The sequence below is a fragment of the Eleutherodactylus coqui genome, chromosome 6, assembly GCF_035609145.1.
Source record: "Eleutherodactylus coqui strain aEleCoq1 chromosome 6, aEleCoq1.hap1, whole genome shotgun sequence".
Taxonomy (NCBI): domain Eukaryota; kingdom Metazoa; phylum Chordata; class Amphibia; order Anura; family Eleutherodactylidae; genus Eleutherodactylus; species Eleutherodactylus coqui.
In genome coordinates this window covers 126,197,340-126,220,087 of record NC_089842.1, presented here as the reverse complement: position 1 = coordinate 126,220,087, position 22,748 = coordinate 126,197,340, and the positions used below count along the sequence as shown (strand labels likewise).

The window sequence follows — 22,748 nt, the reverse complement described above, 5'->3', positions numbered from 1 at the left end:
CCTACTACTCAACACGTCCAACCCACGTCTCTACCCATTCTTCTGGTGGAGACAAGATGCACCAGTATCTCGCATGTGTATCTAGAAGAATTCATGCTGTTTTAGATTTCTCTTGTTCATTCACTTTGCAGTTTGTTAGGTTTAATAGTTGTATTTTTACAACTTTTTCTGAAAGCATTCTTACTTTGCAAAAGTTTTATGCAAGTGTGGAAAAAATGTTGCAAAGTACATCAAATATTAGTTCTAAAGTGGCGTTTTCCTTTACAAAGTGTGCCTTGGATGAGAGTGCCCATACACATTACACTAAAGTTGATGAAAATGGACTATTGCAACCAGAATGAGTGTTCATCAGGTAAAATTTAAAGAGCGAATGATCCTTTTATCCAACCGATGACAAACTTCCATAATCTAAAAGATGAAGGTTGGCCAGGTTTTCAGCTAACAGTACGGCAAAAGATCTTTCGCCCATGAACCCATTTTTGTTGAAAAAAATATTCCCAGAAAGATTTTTGTTTGTCGCCTGGTGTTATTGAAGATGTATGACCAGTCTGAATAACTGTGACACGGCCATTATGAACTAAAATGTGTATGGCTGCATCTATGAAATGAACGTTCAGTAGCTGTTCAATTAGCAACCTACAGTACTTCTATCAAGTGTATATAGCAACCTTAATTCCTATGTACCCAGGATGTTCTGTCTACTTCCGTTTTTAAGCCAGCGGGTTTTGCATGGACTGATTCATACTGGAGTCAGATTAGGATTTATTGCGCAGGCCCTCTATGACCATACCATTACTTTGGGTCACAGTAGCATTGAGCTGCACACCTTGTATAAGCCAATGAATCATTACAAGAGGTGTTACTCTGCTCACATCACGTCTTCAGCTTACATTATAGGTGTATGTCAGAAGGATCACAAGTATAGGCTCCAAACATGATGTGAAAAGAGCCTTTCTATCACAGCCAAAAAGTTTGATATCCTTTACCACTGTAATGGGCAAAGCAAATGAACGAAAAAGACAGGGTATCAGAAATCACACATTTATTTCCATATTACAAAAACTGAAGCATTTTCCATACATGAATTATATGGATAGAATCACAAGAACAATCCAGTGATCAGTTGGCGAACAGCATTAACTGACAAACACACGAGAGAGGAGTGTTACATTGTAACAACCCCCCCTGCATTGCTGCTCATGATACAGTATGGCTGTAAGTAGCACCATTATTACACTGAGGTCTGGCTTGTGCTGATGCTGCTGTGCCTCAGGGTCATGTCAGCAAGCAGGAGCCAGCAATTAATTAAATCACAAACATTTATTTACAGACCAAATCTGTATAATACAATCATTTACATCCTATGTACAGATCAAGGCGGCTAATCCTCCTACAAGCCTGAACGAACCGCAGCAGGGTCATGACAAAGTGCACGTGTGTCTACAGCACATTGGGTACAGCCAAAATTGGTGCCACCGACGGGCATTTCAGAAGTCTGTCCCCTCCTTTTTCATTTATGCAATAATCAATTAAAGCAAGGAAACACAATTATGTCTTCAACATTCTCAGCAGCTTTACTACAGCATTTAATAATCCAGAACATCTGTAATCTGGCACCTGTTTATAGAACTGAAACATAGGATGCGAGCCGAAAAACTGAGCAGCATGAATAAGGGAATATTTAAGCATTGTCCTTTTGCAGTCTTCATAAATACAGCATATACTCTGCTATGGCATCTGAATCTAGAATGTCTGATAATCAAGCACTAATGCCAAATTAAAGGAATTTACTGTCATGTAATGTCTGTCACATTTTTATGGACTTTTCAAGGCTTTGAAAGTTTACAAAAGCTTTGGCATCTTGTCCTTGGAGTTGGATAGATATATATTATGTAACCAGCTGCAAGGACAAGATGCCGAAGAACGTGTGGATAATATATTACATAATATTATATAACTTATTTTTTCAGCAAATGTCAAAAATCCAGAAGGGGTTAATGAGCCACTTAACAGCACATAGATTACTTCCTTAGGCTAGATTCCCATAGGCGTTCATGATTTTGCCGCAAGAAAATCACGTCTTTGTACCCGCAGTTTTTGAGCACCAGCAATACTTTTTTTTTTTTTAAGAATCTCGCATCGCATTGCTGCTGCCCGCAATAAGATCACGCGATAAGTTTGTTGCATTGCGATGCGATAAAAAGGACACTTGCGAGATAACAAAAAAATAATAAAAAAGTTGCACATCGCAAAAAGATAGAGTATGCCACGATTTTTTTTTTGTTCTCTCAACATCACATCAGTGAAAGCATCGCAGATGGGAAGGAAACAATTGCTTTTTTACTGAATCTCACATCAGGTTTAAAAAAAAAAAAAAAAAAGACAATTTTCTCTCTCATGTGAAACTACCCTTAAGGGAATTCTGTCCACTTGAACATGCTTGCAGGCATCATGCCGTAGAGCAGGAGGAGCTGAGCAGATTGATATATAGGTTTGTGGGGGAAAAAAAACTCCACAGTATAAGGCTACTTTCACAACGACAATTTTTCTTTCTGTTTTTTGAACCAAAGAAAAAAAACGGTCTGAAAATCAAACTGAGTTCATTTGACATTTATTCACATTTTTTTATTTTTATTTTTTTTAAATCAGACATAGTTAAGAGTTAAAAAAAAGCAGCATGCCGAGTAGAGCACAAGTAAATCTGCGGTGTCCCACACACCGGATAGCACACGGGTGGGATGTCCATGTGCTGTCTGATGCGAGTTGTGCTTAAGACTCTTGGGTGTGATGTTTTAAACATCCGTATGCATATAGCTTAACTTGTATTTTGTTGATTTAAATCCCTACTCATTGTGGGTTTAGAGGTCCAGTGGGAGGTGCTGTCAGTGACTGACAGTCATTTCTGTATGCATAGGAATTCACAGCTGTCAATCACTGATAGCTCCGCCCATTGGACTTCTCAGCTCAGAATGAGCAAAGATTGAAATGAATAAAACAAAAGTTATACTGAGTCTTTTTTCCCATGAAACTACACTATATGGACAAATGTATTTGGACACTGCATGTTTTTCAGAACAAGTGCTTTATTATTGTATTTAGTAACGTGTCGGCCTCCTTTTGCTTGTATTACAGCGGTAACCGTCGGCATACTTTTCACAAGTTCTTCAAGTCTGGGCAGGAATTGCTCGCCATTCCTCTACCAGGCTATGAGAAGAAATTGTTGTGCAGATGAGCGTGGGTGGCGGTGTCGTACCAGTCACTCCAGTTTGTCCCACAAGTACTTGATCGGATAAATGAATAATAATTACAAAACAAGCAGCTTTTTATTTTACCCAGGCGCTTCCCAGCATACCGTTCGGCAAACTCAGTATTTGCATATTTGCTGATTTTTCTGCAGTGTCCAAATAATTTTGTGTATATGTCAGTCGGCTCCGCTCCTCCTGCTCTACAACATGATGCACAGCATAACTGAGCCGACAGATTCCCTTTAAGGGGAGTTTCACAAACAGCTTTTTTTTCTTCTTAAGGACAAGCGCCATGTATCTAGTGGCGTTTTTTTTTGCTTCAGCCAAATGTTAACTGCAAGTTGATAGGGAAATAATAAACCTGCTACAGTTACATAGTTTTGTGCTTTTTTTCACTTGTTATGCATTTTTTGAGTCATTTTTTTCAATCGTAGCAGAGCATAGGTTTGGCATTTTCTTTACTAGCATAACCTTCTGTATTACACATGAAGAATGCCAGAAAAAAAACGCATGTTAAAAATGTGTGAATGAAAAAAGGCCACCCAAAAAGGTTTGCAAAAAGCATGTTTACTGTAAAAAAAATAAAAAACACGCGTTTTTACATACTTTTTTGAAGGTAAGGAAAAAAAAAATACAAAAAAAAATGGAGAGCCTTAAAGGGGTTGTCTCGCGAAAAGACCCTTCTGCGCAAGCGCTTCTAATCGGGCGATTAGATGCTGAAATTAGACGGCGCCATGGAGACGGGGACGCCAGTGCAGGGAAGGTAAGTGAATAACTTCTGTATGGCTCATATTTAATGCACGATGTATATTACAAAGTGCATTAATATGGCCATACAGAAGTGCTGAACCCCACTTGCTTTCGCGAGACAACCCCTTTAAGTACTTCTGCTGCTTAGGTATTTTTCAGGCATGGACCTGCTTTTGACCCCAGCTATGGTCCAGTAATAAAATACATTGGTACAACCCCTTAAAGGAATATGTATTTACATATCAAAACAACATAGAACTGTATGTACACAGTGGTGGTAATAGGCCCAAAAATATTCTCGATACCTACTCAATAATAAACAGACCCCCAATATATATGACTTCCTATGTAATCCAGTGTTACCACCATATTCTTACAACAAGATAACCCTATACAGTATGTATGACACAGCTGCCAGTGAATGAATCTACTATACAGTCCAGCATGTGTCACCATCAAAGGCAATGGGCTTCTAATTGTAAATATTCAGTAGTGAATCAGTTTAATAAATTAATAAATCAGTTTTTTTTTAATTAAAAAACATCTATATGTAATTCTAAGGGATTATCTATTAACCTGTATAATATACCGCAGGCTTTATATACCCTCAAGACATTAGAGAATTCTAAGCAAAAAGACGGAGAAAAGTGCAAGATCAGAACGAAGAGCAGCGGAGCACAGGCACAAGACCATATTTGTGGATTTTCATATACTCAGTGGTGAAGTAGGGAATAAATAAGAGGCCCCTTTAAAAAGTAAGAGTAATCGTACTCTCTGACCAGTGTGCATCCACTTCATCAGCACCCGGTAGTAACTGCAGCATGCAGTTGTACATTGTGTATACTGAGTCCTGTGCAACTTCTAGACACCATTGTAAGTACTAGGTTGGGGTTGGCCTGATTTGGGTTAACAGCAGAATTTACAGAACAATGGTAGTCTACACAATGGTGACTTGAACAGCTACACTGGTCCTTCATTAATACATACTTAGGTTCAGCTGCAGAGGTCATCATTTCAAATTCTGACATCAAGTACAGCACAGACCCAGATGAAACAAAAGTACGTGCAGCACTGGAAGTTCAAGTGTTTTATGCTTAGATATTATTCCTATATCCTAATGTCCTATGCAGAAATCCAGTGTTTATTCTACCAGTCATACACAACCATACTCATACCAAACAGTCTGTGGGTCGGAGTTGGAATCTGGGGAGGCAGGAGTACTTTTGGGGGAGGTTTTGTTAGGATTGTCTTCAGCAGTTGGTGGAGGGTGGCAGTCAGAAGACGTATTTGGCGGTTTAGGATTACCAGTTCCCGTCTGACTTTCCACCTCAGGGATGCTGGATATCGGTCTTACTGGTGAAACCATGGCCACTTCTCCATATCGAGAGATGGGTCTGGGCCTACCTCTACCGGAAACCTGTGTAGAAGTACAAGGCTGTTGTAAGGAGCTGGTGGATAGGGCTGCTTGTAGTGTCTTGTCTTCTCTGGAGACTGCTAGTGATAAGCGTCGTGTATCCAAAGATCGTGTGCGAAAATCATCACCTTTTGGTGGGTTGGATATCCTAGCAGGCTGTAGTCTGTCTCTTGGGGAGCCAGTAGGTGTAGATGTTCTTAAGATTTGACCACTAAAGTCCTTCAGCATAGGGGTTTCAAACTCTGGTTTCTCTATACGGTTCATTTCTGGACCATTGGCCTTGAGAAGATCTGCTGTCGCCAGGCTAAAAGCCCTGCTCAAGGAGCTGCTCCTAGCAGCCAGGGACCCCGGGTGCTGAGGTTCAGGAACTTGCTTAGGGAGGGTGGCAGGCTGTTGCATTTGAGGACGTCTGAGTGGAGCAGATTGGTTAGTTGTAGGATCTATTGGTCGCAAGTTAGGCTTGACATATTGGCCTGGCCTCCCAGGTTTGACATTTCCAGCATCCCCTAATAATTTGGCTGATAGATTAACATAATCTGGCGGTGTGGACTGAAAGTCTCTATAACCGGCTGGAACCATTGAGCCTCCCAAGTCAGAAGAGTCACTTCTTTTCTTGAAATAATCTCCCAACAATTCATCTTGACCACTTGATGTTTCCTGCAAAGAGAATAGAAAGAATAGTCAATTGTATTATCAAGATGACTTCAACACTTCAATCTGTTCCAACTGTAACTCCAAGCTTTGCACATCAATGTTTATACAGTAAAAAGCACCCCTGCAATCAGGTCAATTGCTAATATAAATGACCCTCATGCTGTACATGTACTTTTTTTTTTAACATTGTTTCGTTAAATTGCATTTTGAGATCTCTTACAAATAATAGATCACTTCTAAAGCCATGTTCACATAGTGTGGGTTTGCTGTAAATTGCATGGAAAATCCACATAATTTACAGTAGCAACATCAAAGCAGATGAGATTTTCTAAATCTTATTCATGCGCTGCAGGAAAAAAAAATCAGTCTGAATCTCACTCTTCTCAATGCACAGGGAGAAAAATACACCAAATTTGCTGTGGGAAATTAGCATTATCTGAACATGCTTTCAAGAGGAATTCCAGGACTTTTACCACTTTTAGTATTAATGACCTATCCTCAAGATAGGCCATCAGCAGCTGATCTTTGGGAGTCCGTGGCCCTCAGGAGCGCTAATGATCAGCTGATCTCAGCCCCTGCACTCATTGCAGCAGAGTCGGATGTTGACTTTTCCCTCCTCATTCCGGATGGAACCAGAAGTGTAATAGAAGTATAGCTCCAACTGAAATCAATGGGAGCTCTGCGTTCTATTACACTTCCAGCTCAGACTGCACTGAGGACAGAACTGCTAGCATTTGTCTTGGCTGCAATAAGTGCGAGGACTGAGATCAGCTAATTAAGAGGGATCCCAAGTGGCAGACCCCCAAAGATTAACTGTTGGGTAAAAGTCCCAGAATACCACTTTAAGAGGAAGGTAACAAACATATTGTCAGTTTTGACCAAAGTTAAAGGGGTTATGCCAAAATTATCCACAGGATAGGAGTTATTTGGGACTCCCTTACACTGATCATGGGTCTCAACTACATATATCATAAGATGATACACTGAACTTAGAGTATGCAGTAGATTTTCCGTGTCAACTCTGTAAACTATACTGGCATAGACCTATCATATGGAGGAATCAAATGAGAACTTTGGCTTCGAAGCTGGAGTAGTGAGAGGGTCAAACTCCCTTTTAGGGTGCCCATAGCCATATATATTATGTCCTCCAAAACAGATATAAACCAGATCAGAGTCCAATGTTATACCTTTGGACTCCGTTTATCTCATTAAAGTGAATGGCTATACTCTGGGATACATTTAAATTCCATTTTCAGGGGTTCAACTGAACCACCCTGCTTAGAAAGCTCACTGGAGAGTTTTAAAGCAATCTGCATATGGCCCAAGATTGTACATTGGATCATTCACCTAAACAATGCAGCCATCAAACTGCAGAATGAATGTACAGTACAGAGATATAGTAAAAGAAAAAATGTAAATAAAGTCACAGTGACAAGTGATCAGCCAGTGTACAGTCTCCGTTTCATACCGCCTTCTTCCAATTACACAAATATTCTTGATTTATGAGAACAAAACTTTTCCAACAAAAAAATGTCAGGAATGTTCAAACATAAGTCAGAGTTAACGCAGCCCTGCCTAGTATGAAGATTAGATTATCCACTTTGTACCATAATGTTAATGTGCACATGTAGATAACAGAGAGACTCCCACAGGTTGAATGGCCCAGCCAGTTAATAAATGCTGCTCCAAGATACCAATAGTGTTTGTTAGACATGCACTCGGTGGAGTGAGAATTTGGAGGACAGAAGCTGAGGGGACAGAGAATTGTAGTGGAATACCGTGGGAATATATAGTGAGGATGCTCTCCTGTTGCCCTGGTCTGCACATTGCCTCCATGCGCAGTTGTCAAGAGATGGCGAAAAAGTTCCCAGTGATAATTCTGAAGGTTCCTTGAGGTGAACCATGGGGGAAAGGGAATGAGAGGAAGGGAATCTGCTTCTAACAGAAACTCCTGAAGGGTGATGAGCCCATTGTCAATTATATGGTGCCGTTACTAGAGGAGAGACGGGGACGTAAGAGCAAAGATTATCAGCTTCCCAAATAAAAGCAAAAAACAAAAACCCAAATTCTGCACTCCTCATTTACATTTTATCTACCTATATTATCAAGCAGGTCTGTATTCACACAGGGGAGGGGGGGGGGCAGTTAGAGTGTATAAAAACTGCATCAAAAACCACATTAGCAAAAATGCATGCATTGTTGATGCAGTAAAAACCATATCAAAATTACAACAGCATCAAAAAAAGCGCAGTTCTGCCAGTACGAATCACCGGATGGGTTTTCGAACGGGAGAGGAGTTTAATGTCATTATTAAATATTGGCAACCGAGACATATAAGCAAACTCATTTTCTGAGAATTTAGACATTTAGGAAAAAAAGTCCAATGCAAAGAAAGACTTCGGCAGCATCAGAGGTGCTAATCCACAAAGAAGGTTTTTATTCCTCCATCACATACAAAAAGGCGACGTTTCGGCCATCTTGGCCTTTCTCAAGCTCCTTGAAGTCTTTCTTTGCATTGGACATTTTCCAGGAGTAAGGTTCGGTCTCCTGAACACTTTGGCTGTTGCATTTGTTTGCCCGACCCTGACTGGGACTAGATTGGTGCTGCTTACGCAAATCTTTTGCCACTTAGAGAAAAAAAAAAAAAAGGGTCTCAGGTGGATCCAAGAGGCCTGCTTATTGCAATTCCATTGTTAGTCTAGCCTGTCGCTAATAGCCTATCCCTGATACTTACAGCGGGTGGAGATAGCTGATGACTTTCATTCAAAAATTCCTCCAGTGTCACCATCTCACTGCCTGGAGACCCAGACCGTGGCCGCGGCTTTGGTTGGGATTGGCGTGGCAGCCTTCGCTCAGGATTGTGGTAGGACACCAAACTATTTCGGTTAGAAGGTACTTCAGGTTTAGTGCCAGAGCCCAGCAAGGGGGAGTTGGTACGACCAATGTAGGGATCTCTAGGTAGAGTAGTAGCTTCCTTGGTGTGGATGAAATCATCACTACTCATACTCTCTGGCCTTCCTGGATGGAAACCCGGAGAACCTAGATTTAAAATAAAGATAGAGAAGCGCTAATAATCCTATTAAATCATGTTGTACATTTTTATCAATTTCAGGCTTATAATACAAATATCAACCAGTGAAATTTGTTGCATATTTATACAGGATTTACAAGTGTTTAAAAAGTTCCATAATCTTTATTAAAATCAAGCTGAGCCATTGTATAATGAATGTTGAGCAGCTTTCCAATATACCATTTTATATTTATATCACCCATCTTCACACGGTCAGGGTTCTGTCAGCATTTACTATCATTTAGAGATGAGCGAACCTACTCGTTTAGGGAGTTTTTGCACTCGAGCGCCACTTTTTCCAAGTAACTGACTACTCGGATGAAAAGATTTGGGGGGCAGCGTGGTGGAGCGGTGGGGTAGCAGTGGGGAACAGGGGGGAGCTCTCCCCCCCCCCCCACTCCCCTCTGCAACCCCCTGCCCACCCCTGGCGCCCCCCGAATCTTTTCGTCCGCGTAGTCAGTTACTCAGAAAAAGCGGTGCTCGAGTGCAAAAACACCCTAAACGAGTAGGTTCGCTCATCTCTACTATCATTGAAAACAAACAAGGTGTCTAATAAACTATGTTGTGTAAAAAGTATCCTACGACAAACCTGTAGATCAATAAAATGTAAATTATATTTATGCAATAAAATCAATCTAGACTAAACCAAATTCATAACTAAATAAGCAAAAACTGTGAAGCGATATTCAGCTATAGAACAGACAACAGAGGGGGATACTGCCTCTACTACCGGCCCTTTATACCTTAGCAAAACAAGAGCACCTGCACTGGAAAGGGCGACCTTGCCTTGGAGCTTCTCCCTGGTGCACCCTTGTTTGTTCCTGCTGCATATGTATGAGGTATAAAATACCGTTTTAGAATCCACAACTTGCTCATTAAAAGCTGTCTATTATGTCACTGAATTGCTCACTGGAACATCTGCGGCAGAAAGCAAAGTTGCAACATCGGACTTCTGCCACAAAGTCTTTGAAAAATCCCCGTGTCTTATCTCACCACCTTCAAAATATCTGCTTGCAGCTGTTGAATGGGAAAATGCTTGACTAGACCTAAAACATCTCACAGCTGAGGTTTGATTACAATTGTATCCATTCTAGAAAATCCGCTGTGGTACGAATCTCTTCAGTTTTGATAGCTTGTTATACAGAACACATTGGGGCGCGCTTACCTTTCAGGGTCAGCGGTGAGCTGCTGGTGGATGGGTTTCTGCTGTTCTCTAGACTGTTGGACCGAGGGGCTGAAAAGAGATTTTTCAATAAGTACGAGTTGTAGGAAGAGCCTAAGAACCTTTATCTGTGTCTAGCATGTTCAGCAATAAACCCGAACCCACTGTAAAAGTATGGGACAACATGGTCTTAACTAATGACTAGATTCTTATTTTAATCCCAAAAGGTTTAAAGGTCACCTCAGCATCCTGGGCTGTGGGCAGCAGAGTATAGTGACTGACACACTAATTTCAGTGATCTGCCACTTGTACCAATTAGGACTTGCAAAACCAGTAGACCACCCTTTAAACTTTGCAGGGCTTATGTATTGCATATTCATATATACTCCCCACTTTGCTCCTACCTCCAGATGATAATAGGTTGGTCCTTCTGTGTTACTGTGCATACAGACTGTGTGAATGTGGCGGATCTTTCAGACATTACATAAATTCTTGAGATTAGGTATTTTGCTAAAAAGATCTGTTATTAACCCCTTAAGGACCAAGTGCTGTAAATTTATGGTGCTTGGTCTTGGGCTTTAATCCTGGCCAATAGCAAAAATATGGCGTGGGATTAAAGGGGTTGTGCCGCGAAAGCAAGTGGGGTTATACACTTCTGTATGGCCATATTAATGCACTTTGTAATATACATCGTGCATTAAATATGAGCTATACAGAAGTTATTCACTTACCCACTCCGTTGCTGGCATCCCCGTCTCCATGGCTCCGTCTAATCGCCCGATTAGACGCGCTTGCGCAGAAGGGTCTTCTGCCTTCTGGTCGGTCCGGGCACGAGTGGCGTTCTGGCTCCGCCCCCTTCTACACGTCATCACGTAGCCCCGCCCCGTCACGTGTGCCGATTCCAGCCAATCAGGAGGCTGGAATCGGCAATGGACCGCACAGAGCCCATGGTGCACCATGGGAGAAGACCCGCGGTGCACCGTGGGAGAAAACCATGGTGCACCATGGGAGAAAACCGCGGTGCATCATTGGGAAAGGACCGGCGGCCATCTTTAAAAGAAGAAAAGAAGATGCTGCGCGAACTGGGAAGGAGGTAAGCGGTTTTTTTTTTAAATTACAAACGGTATTGATTTTAACAGGGCAGAATGCGGGGGTAGGCTGAAAAAAAAATTTGCATTTCACCGCGGGACAACCCCTTTAAGCCTCTGCTCCTATAATCAAGCAGAAGCAGGTCGGGTGTTCGGCTGTTAGTCACAGCTGAGAACCCGAAGGAGAAGGGAGAAGCGTTTTTTTTTTCTTTCCTAGGTACATAGCACATACTAAGAAATAAAAGCGGAAGTGTTTTTTTCCACTACGCAAGCCAGCGATCATGTGACCTAGCAGACCATGATTAGCTCTGACAGTGACTAATGTCACTACTGGGGCATTTTTTCCCTGTAACTGAGGCTCCTATGGATGCTCCAGCTACAATGGAAAATTGTATAATAAAAAAATAAAAGATCATGTGAATGTCCCGCAGAGGTCCTATAGGCCATCATGGAGGTCATAGATGGTAAAAAAAAAATATTGTTACATAAATAAGTAAAAAAAAACTACAGAATAAATAAAAGATATGCATGAAAAAAAAAGGGCGACAAACCAAAGCAGACAGCAACTAAAACAGTCGCCGTATGCGCTATGCAATCCAAGACCATACATATTATATATCAGAACATCTGAAACAAAATAAGGGAACACATTCCCATTATACTTTTATTTTTGCGTAAATTTACTAATTTAAAAAAAAAAAAAAAAAAGGCTCTTTAGCAGTTCACCCCCAATAAAATTACAAAATGGAAAAAGTCAGTAAAAATGATATTGAAATAATAGCCCTATATAATCACAGAAACAAAATGCAGCAAAAATAATTTTGGTAGCTGAAGGAAAAAAAAAAATAGGGCAGCAAAACCACCACACGGGTAAAATCCCTAAGATGTGTGGTCCTTAAGGTACAAAACAGCCTGGTTCTTAAGGGGTTAAAACACATTGCCTAAAGAACTCTATGTCAGATACATGGTTAGCATCTTTAGATGTATAACCCCAGGAAGTGGTCCCCATACCTCAAAACGCCTCGCACAAGCTGGTTTTAAAAATAAAAACAGATCTTTTTGGCAAAATACCTAATTTCTAGAATTTATATTATGGCTGAAGGTTGCGCCACATTCACCTGTGCATAAGATAATTTCTATTTTCCCCACTTCTTGTTCTATACATTTACCCAAAGAACGTCATTTGGGGTGGGCAGCACCTTCCATAAACAAGACGACTCTTATCTCACTGCAATAATTAAGCTCCCTACTTCCACTCACATCCTGTTTCTTTTCCAGCTGGGTTGCTCCACCTTTTTTTCTTCCATCATTCTACACTGTGTATACAGAGGAACCTGTCAATCAGCATCTGGAGGGAGGAGGACAATGGTGGGAGTGTGCACTTCATTGGACTGCTCTCCACTCAAGCAAAGAGTCAAAAGTAAGATTTTGCAACACTTACTAAACCAATCAGTATAATAGTCATAGACCACTGAAATCAACGTGTCTGTAACAGCCCAGGATTGTCAACCGTCCCGAAATTCTTGAATAGTCCATAAAAATAAGACACTTTTTTCAGTGCCTGAAAAAAAAAATGGATACGTCCGTGCCTGTTTTTTATTTTTTTTGAGGCTGTTGACTTTTGACTAGGTTATTCTGACCGTGATTATTTTACCACTCACAGTAAATCCTGCCAAGGAGTTCATATCAGTATCTGACATAGACCCCATTTACACTGACAATTTCAGTGACAGATTTGAGCAATCATTTTTGCATAGTCTATAGTAGTTAAGTAGCTGCTTAAGAGCTATGCAGGCGGAGCGGGACACTGCCACTAGCGCTTGGCGAACAATACATCTGTTTTGCATAAGCAAACGGCTGTATTGTTCTCCGCGATTACAGCTCATGTCCCACGTGAACTACCAGCGAGCCGTGAGCTGAAAGAATCTTATCAGCGCTGCCAACTGTGATAAACTTATCAGCGGTGCAGGCTGTTATCGCTCAATTCAAAAAAACTAGAATTGAACAATGAACGACCCGTGCACGAAAACTGCAATTTTGAGTGAGAATCATTGGTTCCAAATGGGACTTTATAAACATGTATAACTTATAATCTTTATCATACATTATGGTTTTTTAATGTGTCTGTAAAAAAATGTTGCCTGTCCATGATTTTTGAATAAAGTTGTCCAGAAAAACGAAAAATGCAGGTTGATAGCCCTGCCACAGCCTGGGCAGTTTAGGGGATCTAACTTTTTCCCCTTAAATAAAGATTTAGTAAAAAAATCAATTTACCACAAAGTCCTCTAGGGCTGGGATGATTATCTGGTAACTGGTCAAACATGTTCTCATCAGAATTGTAACCTATACATAAGAAATTCAGAAGAAGGTCATAGAAAGTCATGAGAAAAGTCAATAACAAAGAAAAACCCAAGTCAAAATGTTTTCTTCCAGGGTTATTTTTGTCCATAAAACTGGCTATAGATATTGGAGAAATGTCAGCTGAACCTGCAGATTTTCCTGTGACTTTTGCATATTAGTGTAGGTACTCACATGAAAACAAGGACCCTTGATGTGGGCTTGTGAGCATCCGTGTTTTAGCCAAAATATTAACCAATACCTCGTATCTACCAGTATTTATCAGTATATTTGTTATTCGGCAGTTTGCCTTACTGTATATGCTGGTGGAGCCTGGGATGTCTAGGCCAGTGTGGTTCACCTCTGTGTTTACAGGGCAGCCTGCTTATTTAAAAAGGGTGTAACTAATAAGCTGTTGTGCACTATACAGGTTTACAGCCATCTGTTGGCCTAAGGAAGCCTTCACATTGGCGTGAAAATCGTGTAAGATTTGTTCGTTGTAAGACGCATAAATCTCGCAAAGATATGAACCCTATTCTTTTGAATGGGTTCATTCACGTTTGCGATGTTCTCCTGCATGGCACTGCATTGCAATGCTATGCAGAAAAAAAAGATAGCAGCATGACCTATCTTTTTGTGATATTGCCCATTGTTTTCGATGGGGCCAGCGCCAGCAATTTTGTGATGCTGTAAAGTCACACGTGGTTCTTCAGAGTAGCACAACTTTGTAGCACCACACGCAACAATTATTTTTTTTTTGGGGGGGGGGGGGTTGAAGGCGGCTTGAATATAAGCCTTACTCCGAAAATAAGCCCTAGCCAAAGAAAAAAAATTGTACAAAAATAAAAGGAATACATCACCTAGGAAGCGCTGTCAGCCTGGCCACATCTTCTTCCTGGTCCCTGGAACTAGTCTTCAGCTTCTCTTCTGGCCGTGGATTGAAAAATGCTCGACTCCAGAAAGCACTGGCTGTGGATTAGCTGAGGGCCTCAGCTCAGCCAATCAGAGCCAGCACTCAACGAACCAATCACAGCCATTCAACGAGCGTTGGCTCTGATTAGCTAAGCGACACAGTACTCAGCTAATCAGAAGCAGCGATTTTTCAATCCCTGGCCAGAAGAGATGATGAAGAACAGTTCTGGGGACCGAGAAGAAGATGCGACGCAGCCGGATAGCGCTTCTAAGGTGCTGTATTTTTTTTTTCCCTCTGCAGCTACGGCTGTATAGAGCATGTACAGTTTTGTAGTTTTGCAATGCCACAGGCTACAAAACATTGTTTGTGTGAAAGAACCCACAGGAAAGCAAGGGCTTCACATGAATTCAATTTGTAGCACTGTCGCATAGCGAGAAAACCACGCGATAAAGTCGCCTGTGTGGATGCAGCTTAAGCGGTTGTGTATCATGCCTCCCAATATGTGTCCTATTTTTGTAAGTGAATTTGGCCATATTTTTCTGTGATTTCGTAGATTTCATTGGGAGCAGCCAATAATATAATGCGTCTCCTAATTGCTCCCTTTGAAATAAGTATACATTCTTGGCCGACCCAAGTATGTATACTTCAGCTGGAAACCAATTAAATGGCCATCAGAAAATGCATGTGCTTTTTCTATGCACACTAGAATACACAGGAGACCAAGGACCATAGCCTTATGAAAGTTCTACACGTAAAACTGTCCCAGCAGTAGACTTCTTGCTAAACCACACATCCAATATATAGAGGAGAAATCCAATAACCATGCCCCTGCTTTTCATACATATCAGACTCTCACCTTTCGGTTTACCTGTCTGCTGTGACCTAAGATTCGCTGATGTGCTCAGATGGATTGCAGAAGTAGAGAATTCCCTAGACCCAGGTTCTAGCCTCCTTGAGCGAGAAGTCCGATCTGAGCCCTCCATCTCCTCACTGCTTACTCCATGATAAGACATCCTATTCTGCTTGTGATTAACATCGACAAGGACTGAAAAACCAAAGAACACACACTCTAGAGATCAGATTGTATGTGGAGCCAATACAAGAAGCCCTGACACAGCACACAGTGGTGGATGCTGACAGATACGTGAATTGTCCGACGAGGAATAGAATTCATTTTTAATAAAACCTGCAATGTAACAAGTGTAATAAGATTCATACTTTAATGTATCTTAAGTGCTCATTGTATGTAAACAGTTATCTGCTCTATATGCTAAAGCTGGACAGTGACCGGTCATTGTAACTCCGTAGAGGTTTTCAGTATTCTGATAGGTTTCAATATCAAAACGCGGGTTGTTGAAGAGAAACACATTGCAAGAGCCAATGCTAGATCTGCTAACAAATGTGTAAAGTCTAGAGACATCTTTAGACTTGACAACCCTGGGAGGAATTTAAGATGTGCTTCCATTAGCCACAGAATACAGTCTCATTTCTTTCCATCTCTGGAATATTCACATATCTTTCTGTAATATTTCTACGACATGTCAGATCCACTATGTACTGCGTCAGAGCTTTGGTATGAATAAAGCAACAAACATTTCAAGCAACGTGTTATTCACTTCACATTACGGAGACAATAAAAGGGCAGGACACGGGTAACAGCTTGTGACAAAAAACGCAGGGCACTCTTGTGGAGTCTCTATGACCCTCCCTACATGAGGTGGCCCCAACCCCATACCATGTATAACAAATTCCTTAAATCCTCCAGAAACCCCCAAACTTGGACAAAACTAAGATATGTAGTTTGACTAATGAATCTGCAAAAGGAAGTTTTCATTGATTCAAATATCATATCATGTAAGTTTCATACAGTCAGACAATATTAGGGTTCTACAGCAGGAAGTATTTTTGCACTACCCAATGTCCCATCTGTGTGTAAATGCAGAGTACGGAAATGACACAAGAATGAATAGAATAGAATATTTATCTGATCAGGGCAGGGTGAGAGTGCAGACCACCAAACGTAAACCCAGACATTAGAAAATAAGCTGAGCCTCTTTATTCTTGAGTGATGGCCCATTTAGACACAACAAGAATTGCTAAAAAAAAAAAAGTTCAAAGACATCTTTCAAGCGATTCTCATTGCGTCTAAATGCACTGACATTGTGCAGTTTTTGTGCACGAGTTGTTGATCTCTCACTTCACGTTTTGTTGAATTGAGCTATAAGCTGTTATCAGCGCAGCCGGCTGTGGCTGCACTGATAAGATTCTCTGTGCCTGTGTCCAGGTATGAATTCACAGCGGGCCAGGGGCTGTAAGCATGCAGAACAATACAGCTGTTTGCTTATGCAAAACAGCTGTAGTGTTCTATTAGCAGCCACGGCTGTGTCCCGCTACAGCTGCATAACTGTATAGTAGCTACTTAGCTACTATAAGGTATGCAAAGATGATCGCCCAAAACGGTCACTCAAAATGTCGTTTGAGCGACTTTTCAGCGATCATCTGTCAGTGTAAATGGGGTCTAAGAGATGACATACTGTATGATCACCTACAAGTGTTGGAGAATGCAAAGTATGCTTGTGCAAAGGGGTAGGTCCTTCAGGTACTCACACAGCGACGAGTGTTAATAGATGGAGCACGCACGGCAGATTAGAGGGAAGAAAGCAGAAACTGGACATGCAGAGCAACTTCTGGACAACATGGATCAATAGTCCTGGCTGGTCAGACATGAGGGGAAGCGATTGAGTGACAAGGGAAGTATTCATTTCTATAGTGAACCCAACCTATAAAGTGTCTCATTACCAAATATCTGGAGATTTAACTTGTGCCAGGCTGCTACATTATAAAAGCACTTACTGCTTAGAGTTCAGTATCATATAACATACTCTTCTGCCAATTCAAATGAGAGGCCATTATCAGATTCTAATTATTCCTGCTTCCATTTCGTAAGATTTGCTCATTATGGTATACTATGCCCCCTATGTTTAGAAATCTTGCACAATTCCTTCTAGGCCGAAGCTACATCATATGATGTGACAAGTGAGGACTGTCAAGAGGAAAGGGACTGTGAAAGCTTTGCAGGGTTATAATGGGATCAGTTCAAATTATCTGTCATTGGTATAAACAGTGCTTTGTATTCTTCAAAGACGTTCTGCAGCAGCTGGAGTGTAATAATGTGCCCTCTATTGCATGATGATAGATGATTTAAAAGCCACTTTCAATGTATAACTGTACAAAATAACTCATTGGCAACATTTAAAAAAATGAAATGATACTTCCCCTTGTCACATAAGATAACGGACAGCAACACAGCAGCGCAACATCTCGCAGGCAAGAATATCATTGCTGCATGGAACAGTGAAACTTACGCTGCCTAAACAGACGCTTTCTGCTCAGTGGTGATTGGGTGAAGCACCAGGTTTAAGAGGGGGAAGAGATGTAATCTTCATGCCTTTACTTCTTGGTAAACATGCAACTTACAGACAATACAGATCTATCTTGGTCGTTGAGGTAAGTGTATATATATGGAGAGAGTAATAAATTAAGGGAGGTACGTTCTAGAAAAAGAGACGAGTGTGTCAGAAGTCCCTGATCTCCGGGAGGGAGACAGAGCTCTTAGTAGTGGGCGAGATGTCTAGAGATGACCAGAATCGCAGGCGCTCCGAGAAACGGCGCTGACTGTTTGACACCTTCTTTTCTTGACTCTTGCTTTTCAAAAATGGAAATTTTTTGCGGGGGGTGGCTAGATAGATAGAGAGGTCACCAGGCAAGGACAGGAGAGAAGTGAGAGTTACATGGATTAAAACAGCGTTAAAAGTGGAATATATGGAGACATATTAAAGTACATCTTCTAAGACATTTTATGGTAAGAAAACTGCAGCATAAAGACACAGACTTCATTTTCTTTATTATAGAGCATCATTTCTCCACTAGTGTACCTGTAAAAAGGCTCTGACTAAACCTCTCCTCCTATCACACAAGCTGTCAATCTCAAGTAAATTTTAAGAGATTAACTACAAGCTCTTGACTAGATGGTACAGAGTGCCTTCACGACTCTCCAAGATGTATCCCCAAACCTTGGATAAGTGCTGGAGGTGCTCACTGGAAAGAGACACTTTCCTACATATGTGGTATTCGTGTTCCTCAGTCTTTGCCCTGTGGCAGGAAGTAATCTCCCTCTGTAATTTGCTATGAGGGGCGACAGTATCCCTTTCACCAGAGGTGGCCCTCCTGTCCATGATTCCAGAGCCTTTAGCCAAAATCAAGAGAGACATCCTCAGGTTTTTCCTTCTGGCCATGCACCAGATCATTCCTACCCTATGGAAATCACCTTCACCCCTCATTAAACTAATGTGGCTGGAGGCCTTGGATAACTTAATGCACATGAAGGAACCGAGTGCCGGTGACAACAGCAGATCCTCCAGTTTCTACCACACATGGGCCCCTTTATGTACCGCTCCTCCCCTAGTTTGCAAACTTGGCTCCTTACTGGTGTTATTCCCCATAAACAACTATTCATGTCATTACTCCTGATACTAAAAAATACTTCAAGCGCTCCCAACCCCGTGCTCCCCCCCGATTTTCGATTCTTGACTCTTCTTCTATTTCTACCTTCTTTCCGTCTCATCCTTCTAGTAGTCCCTTTTTAATTTTTCCCTTTCTTGTAACTTCTATAAGTTGGTTTAATTTAGTTCACCGTCCTGGGTCACAAAGTTCGTGATAGGGACTTGGAGTTTAACACTTAATAGAAGATTTGAAAAACAGTAGATACTGAGCTTCGGGTCATGTCAGGTAATGTTGTATTGGACTAACAATGTAGGTCATGTTAACTGAAAGAAATTCATGTCCTTTTCTTTACTTGTAATTGTAGCTGGACAATAAAATATCTTTTGAATGGGGTCATGCACATAAGCGATGTTTTCCTGCATAGCACCGCAATGCAATGCAATGCAGGAAATAAAGTGTGCTCTCGCATCGCAGCACCCATTGCTTTTTAATGGGACCGGCGGCAACATCGCAAAGTCTCCCATTGAAAGCAATGGAAGAAACCCTGCAATCCTCCTGCTGCGGCTGTTGGATTGCTTTTTCCCCGAAGTGATGCGAGGCTGTTTTCACATGAAAATGCCTCGTATTCTCAGGGAATTCACATGGTGGGGAGCGCGATATGGGGGCGGCATTCACGGCCCCATATCGCACTCGCCAGTATGACGTTAGCCTTAAACAGTATTGGTAAATCTGTCCCACCATCTTGACCCTGAAAATAACCAAGTTAATCGAATCTGTAAATCCACAAACAGCTCATCTGTAAGCCAGGATACTTCTAGAAGCAGATGAGATGCAGAAAGTGTGCACTTACACAACTCACCTTTACTAGTAAAGGTCTTCCCTGCATCTTTCTCATCAGATGCCTGAGAACAGTTATCTGTATTTTCATGCTGTAATCTCAGGGGCCGCGTACAGGATGGCGATGCAGCAGTTTCCAAGTTCTCCACTGTTTGGTTGGCAACATCACCCACTGACTTGGGTCTCTCTCTGGAGCTTTCTTTCCTTGGTTTGATGAGTTTGGCAAGAGCTCGAGCACCAGACCAGTGATTCTTCCTGTGGATACAAAATCCCAATTTCAAAACAGTCATTAAAGGGGTTGTCTCGCAAAAGCAAGTGGGGTTAAGCACTTCTGTATGGCCATATTAATGCACTTTGTAATATACATCGTGCATTAAATATGAGCCATACAGAAGTTATTCACTTACCTTCCCTGCGCTGGCGTCCCCGTCTCCATGGTGCCGTCTAACTTCAGCGTCTAATCGCCCGATTAGACGCGCTTGCGCAGAAGGGTCTTCTGATTGGCTGGAATCGGCAGACGTGATGGGGCGGAGCTACACGATGACGCGTAGAAGGGGGCAGAGCCAGAACGCCGCTGCTGCCGAACCGAGCCGAAGGCAGAAGACCCTTCTGCGCAAGCGCGTCTAATCGGGCGATTAGATGCTGAAGTTAGACGGAGCCATGGAGACGGGGACGCCAGCGCAGGGAAGGTAAGTGAATAACTTCTGTATGGCTCATATTTAATGCACGATGTATATTACAAAGTGCATTAATATGGCCATACAGAAGTGCTGAACCCCACTTCCTTTCGCGAGACAACCCCTTTAAGCTCGGAACTGGAGGCGAATAGCAAAAAATGTCTAAAGATAGGTAAAAATGGGAAAAATATATATTAAAAAGAAGATTGCTTCCTTGTTCTTCTGCAGTAATCCTTTAAACAATTTTTCTAGACCATGTCCACCACTCCACCCTCCCATCTGCACACGGTGCCACTAGCTTTACACTATTAACAGTAAGCACTTATGCACATTGAACATGGAATTTAAGATTATTCAAAAAGAATTTGGGAAACAAGCAGTTGGATCCAGAGACAGACTCAAATATTGCCGCAAAACACTTTGCGCTATCAATCTACCATTTGTTGGACAGAGGAGAATGAAGAGTAATACTTCAGAATACTAATAATTCTGCTGAAGAATGTACACCTAATACTACCATACAGTGCTTACATAGTACTGTAGAACTGCGCAGTGCAAACATAATACTGCCATATCAAATGCACATTAAGGGACTATACAGTGCAAACACAATAAAGGATTTGCACAGTACTACCATATAGCACACACGGAGTACTGTCACATAATACGGACTTATTGCTTCCATATAGTGCTGTGATATTACCAAAGCTAGTACCACAAGGTAAATCTGCAATGAGGCACCAGGGATTATGGCCATAATACAGCCGTATCCATGAAGCTTAGGTGGAGGGGATGCTGAAGGCTTCAGGACTTTTTTTATGCTATGAGAAGACCCTAATTGTCAACAGAGATCTTATATACTTCTTGCTACTCAGGTCTTTATTTCACAGGTTTACAAAACATGAACAGAGCAATGATCAGTAATCTTCACTGTGAGGATTCTTAATCTTTAAAATATAACCTTTATTAAATATAATTAAAAAGTCAATCTAGTCCGACATACATACAGAAAGGTTTTCAAACACCAAGCAGCTGCTACAACATAGGAGTAGTAGGATATACCCTGAGGGATAGTGATGTAACGCCATGGGATGAACTCATAGCAATCCAATTAGTGCCACATATATCTTGGGGGTGCCCCCAGAGTAGCTCAGTCCCCTACAGTACTGCTCCTATAGTATGATATTCTGGTGATTATCTATGGGACAACGTATAGAGATGAGTGAACATTCTCGTTTCTAGTAATTACTCGAACGAGCACCGCGATTTTCGAGTACTTCCGTACTCGGGTGAAAAAATTCGGGGGGAGGCGTGGCAGAGCGGGGGTAGCAGCGGGGAACAAGGGGGAGCCCTCTCTCTCTCCCTCTCTCCCCCCCCCACTCCCCGCTTCCACCCCCACTCACCCACAGCGCCCCCCGAATCTTTTTGCCCGAGTACAGAAGTACTCGGAAATCGCGGCGCTCGGGCAAAAAAGGGGCGTGGCCGAGTAGGTTCGCTCATCTCTAGTCAGGAACCTATTCATCCTATTAGTAGTAGATATTCTTAATGATGGATAATCCACCTTTTGAATGGACAAGCAACTTAATGCAGTCCAAGCTAGATAGAGAGTGAGGAGTTCTATTCAATAGTCAGTGCTATATAGCCAGACCCTATAATCCCGTAGAGCCTTGACCCAACCCCAACCCTATGGGCAGCAAGAATAACAATGTAGCAGCATCACCAGCCTTAATAGTAGGCTGGCGGCTAATCACTTTCTGGGTGTTTGGCCAAGTCTTATAAAGGTCAAAACACCACCCACTAATTGGGGGTGTAAACCCCATGAGCCAATCCACTCACTCCAAAGAGGACACTCCCCTCTAATAGGGTCTGGGCCCACTCATCAAGTGCTGCTTATACCACAGTGCTTGATTATCATGGCATGGCGATGTTTAATAGTGGGTCCTTATTCCTCTGGATATCCATATAGACTCACCTCCATTATTCCTCTGAAGAAAAATCAGTCTGATGAGATCGGACCATCTGAATGACGTGCGCTTAGCGGCACTTCCGTTGCTAGGTAGCGTGCCAGCGTCAGCACGCACCGTGATGTCATCACGCT

At 41.8% G+C, this 22,748-nt stretch overlaps 1 protein-coding gene across 3 annotated transcripts in view; it reads right to left on the bottom strand.

The window, feature by feature from the left end:
* Positions 1-1,027: 1,027 nt before the first annotated feature.
* The window catches only part of CCDC88C (coiled-coil domain containing 88C), a 108,795-nt gene continuing 87,074 nt past the window's right edge, over positions 1,028-22,748 (bottom strand). For 2 of the 3 annotated variants that reach the window (XM_066607552.1, XM_066607555.1), the window contains 6 exons: positions 19,996-20,228; positions 15,490-15,678; positions 13,658-13,726; positions 10,299-10,367; positions 8,798-9,102; positions 1,028-6,066 (listed from right to left, as the gene is read on the bottom strand). In XM_066607552.1, coding sequence (XP_066463649.1) covers positions 5,149-6,066; positions 8,798-9,102; positions 10,299-10,367; positions 13,658-13,726; positions 15,490-15,678; positions 19,996-20,228 — 1,783 coding nt within the window. In that variant the 3' untranslated portion in view covers positions 1,028-5,148. The remainder of the gene's footprint in view (positions 6,067-8,797; positions 9,103-10,298; positions 10,368-13,657; positions 13,727-15,489; positions 15,679-19,995; positions 20,229-22,748) is intronic. The other variant, XM_066607554.1, reaches the window with a different exon arrangement.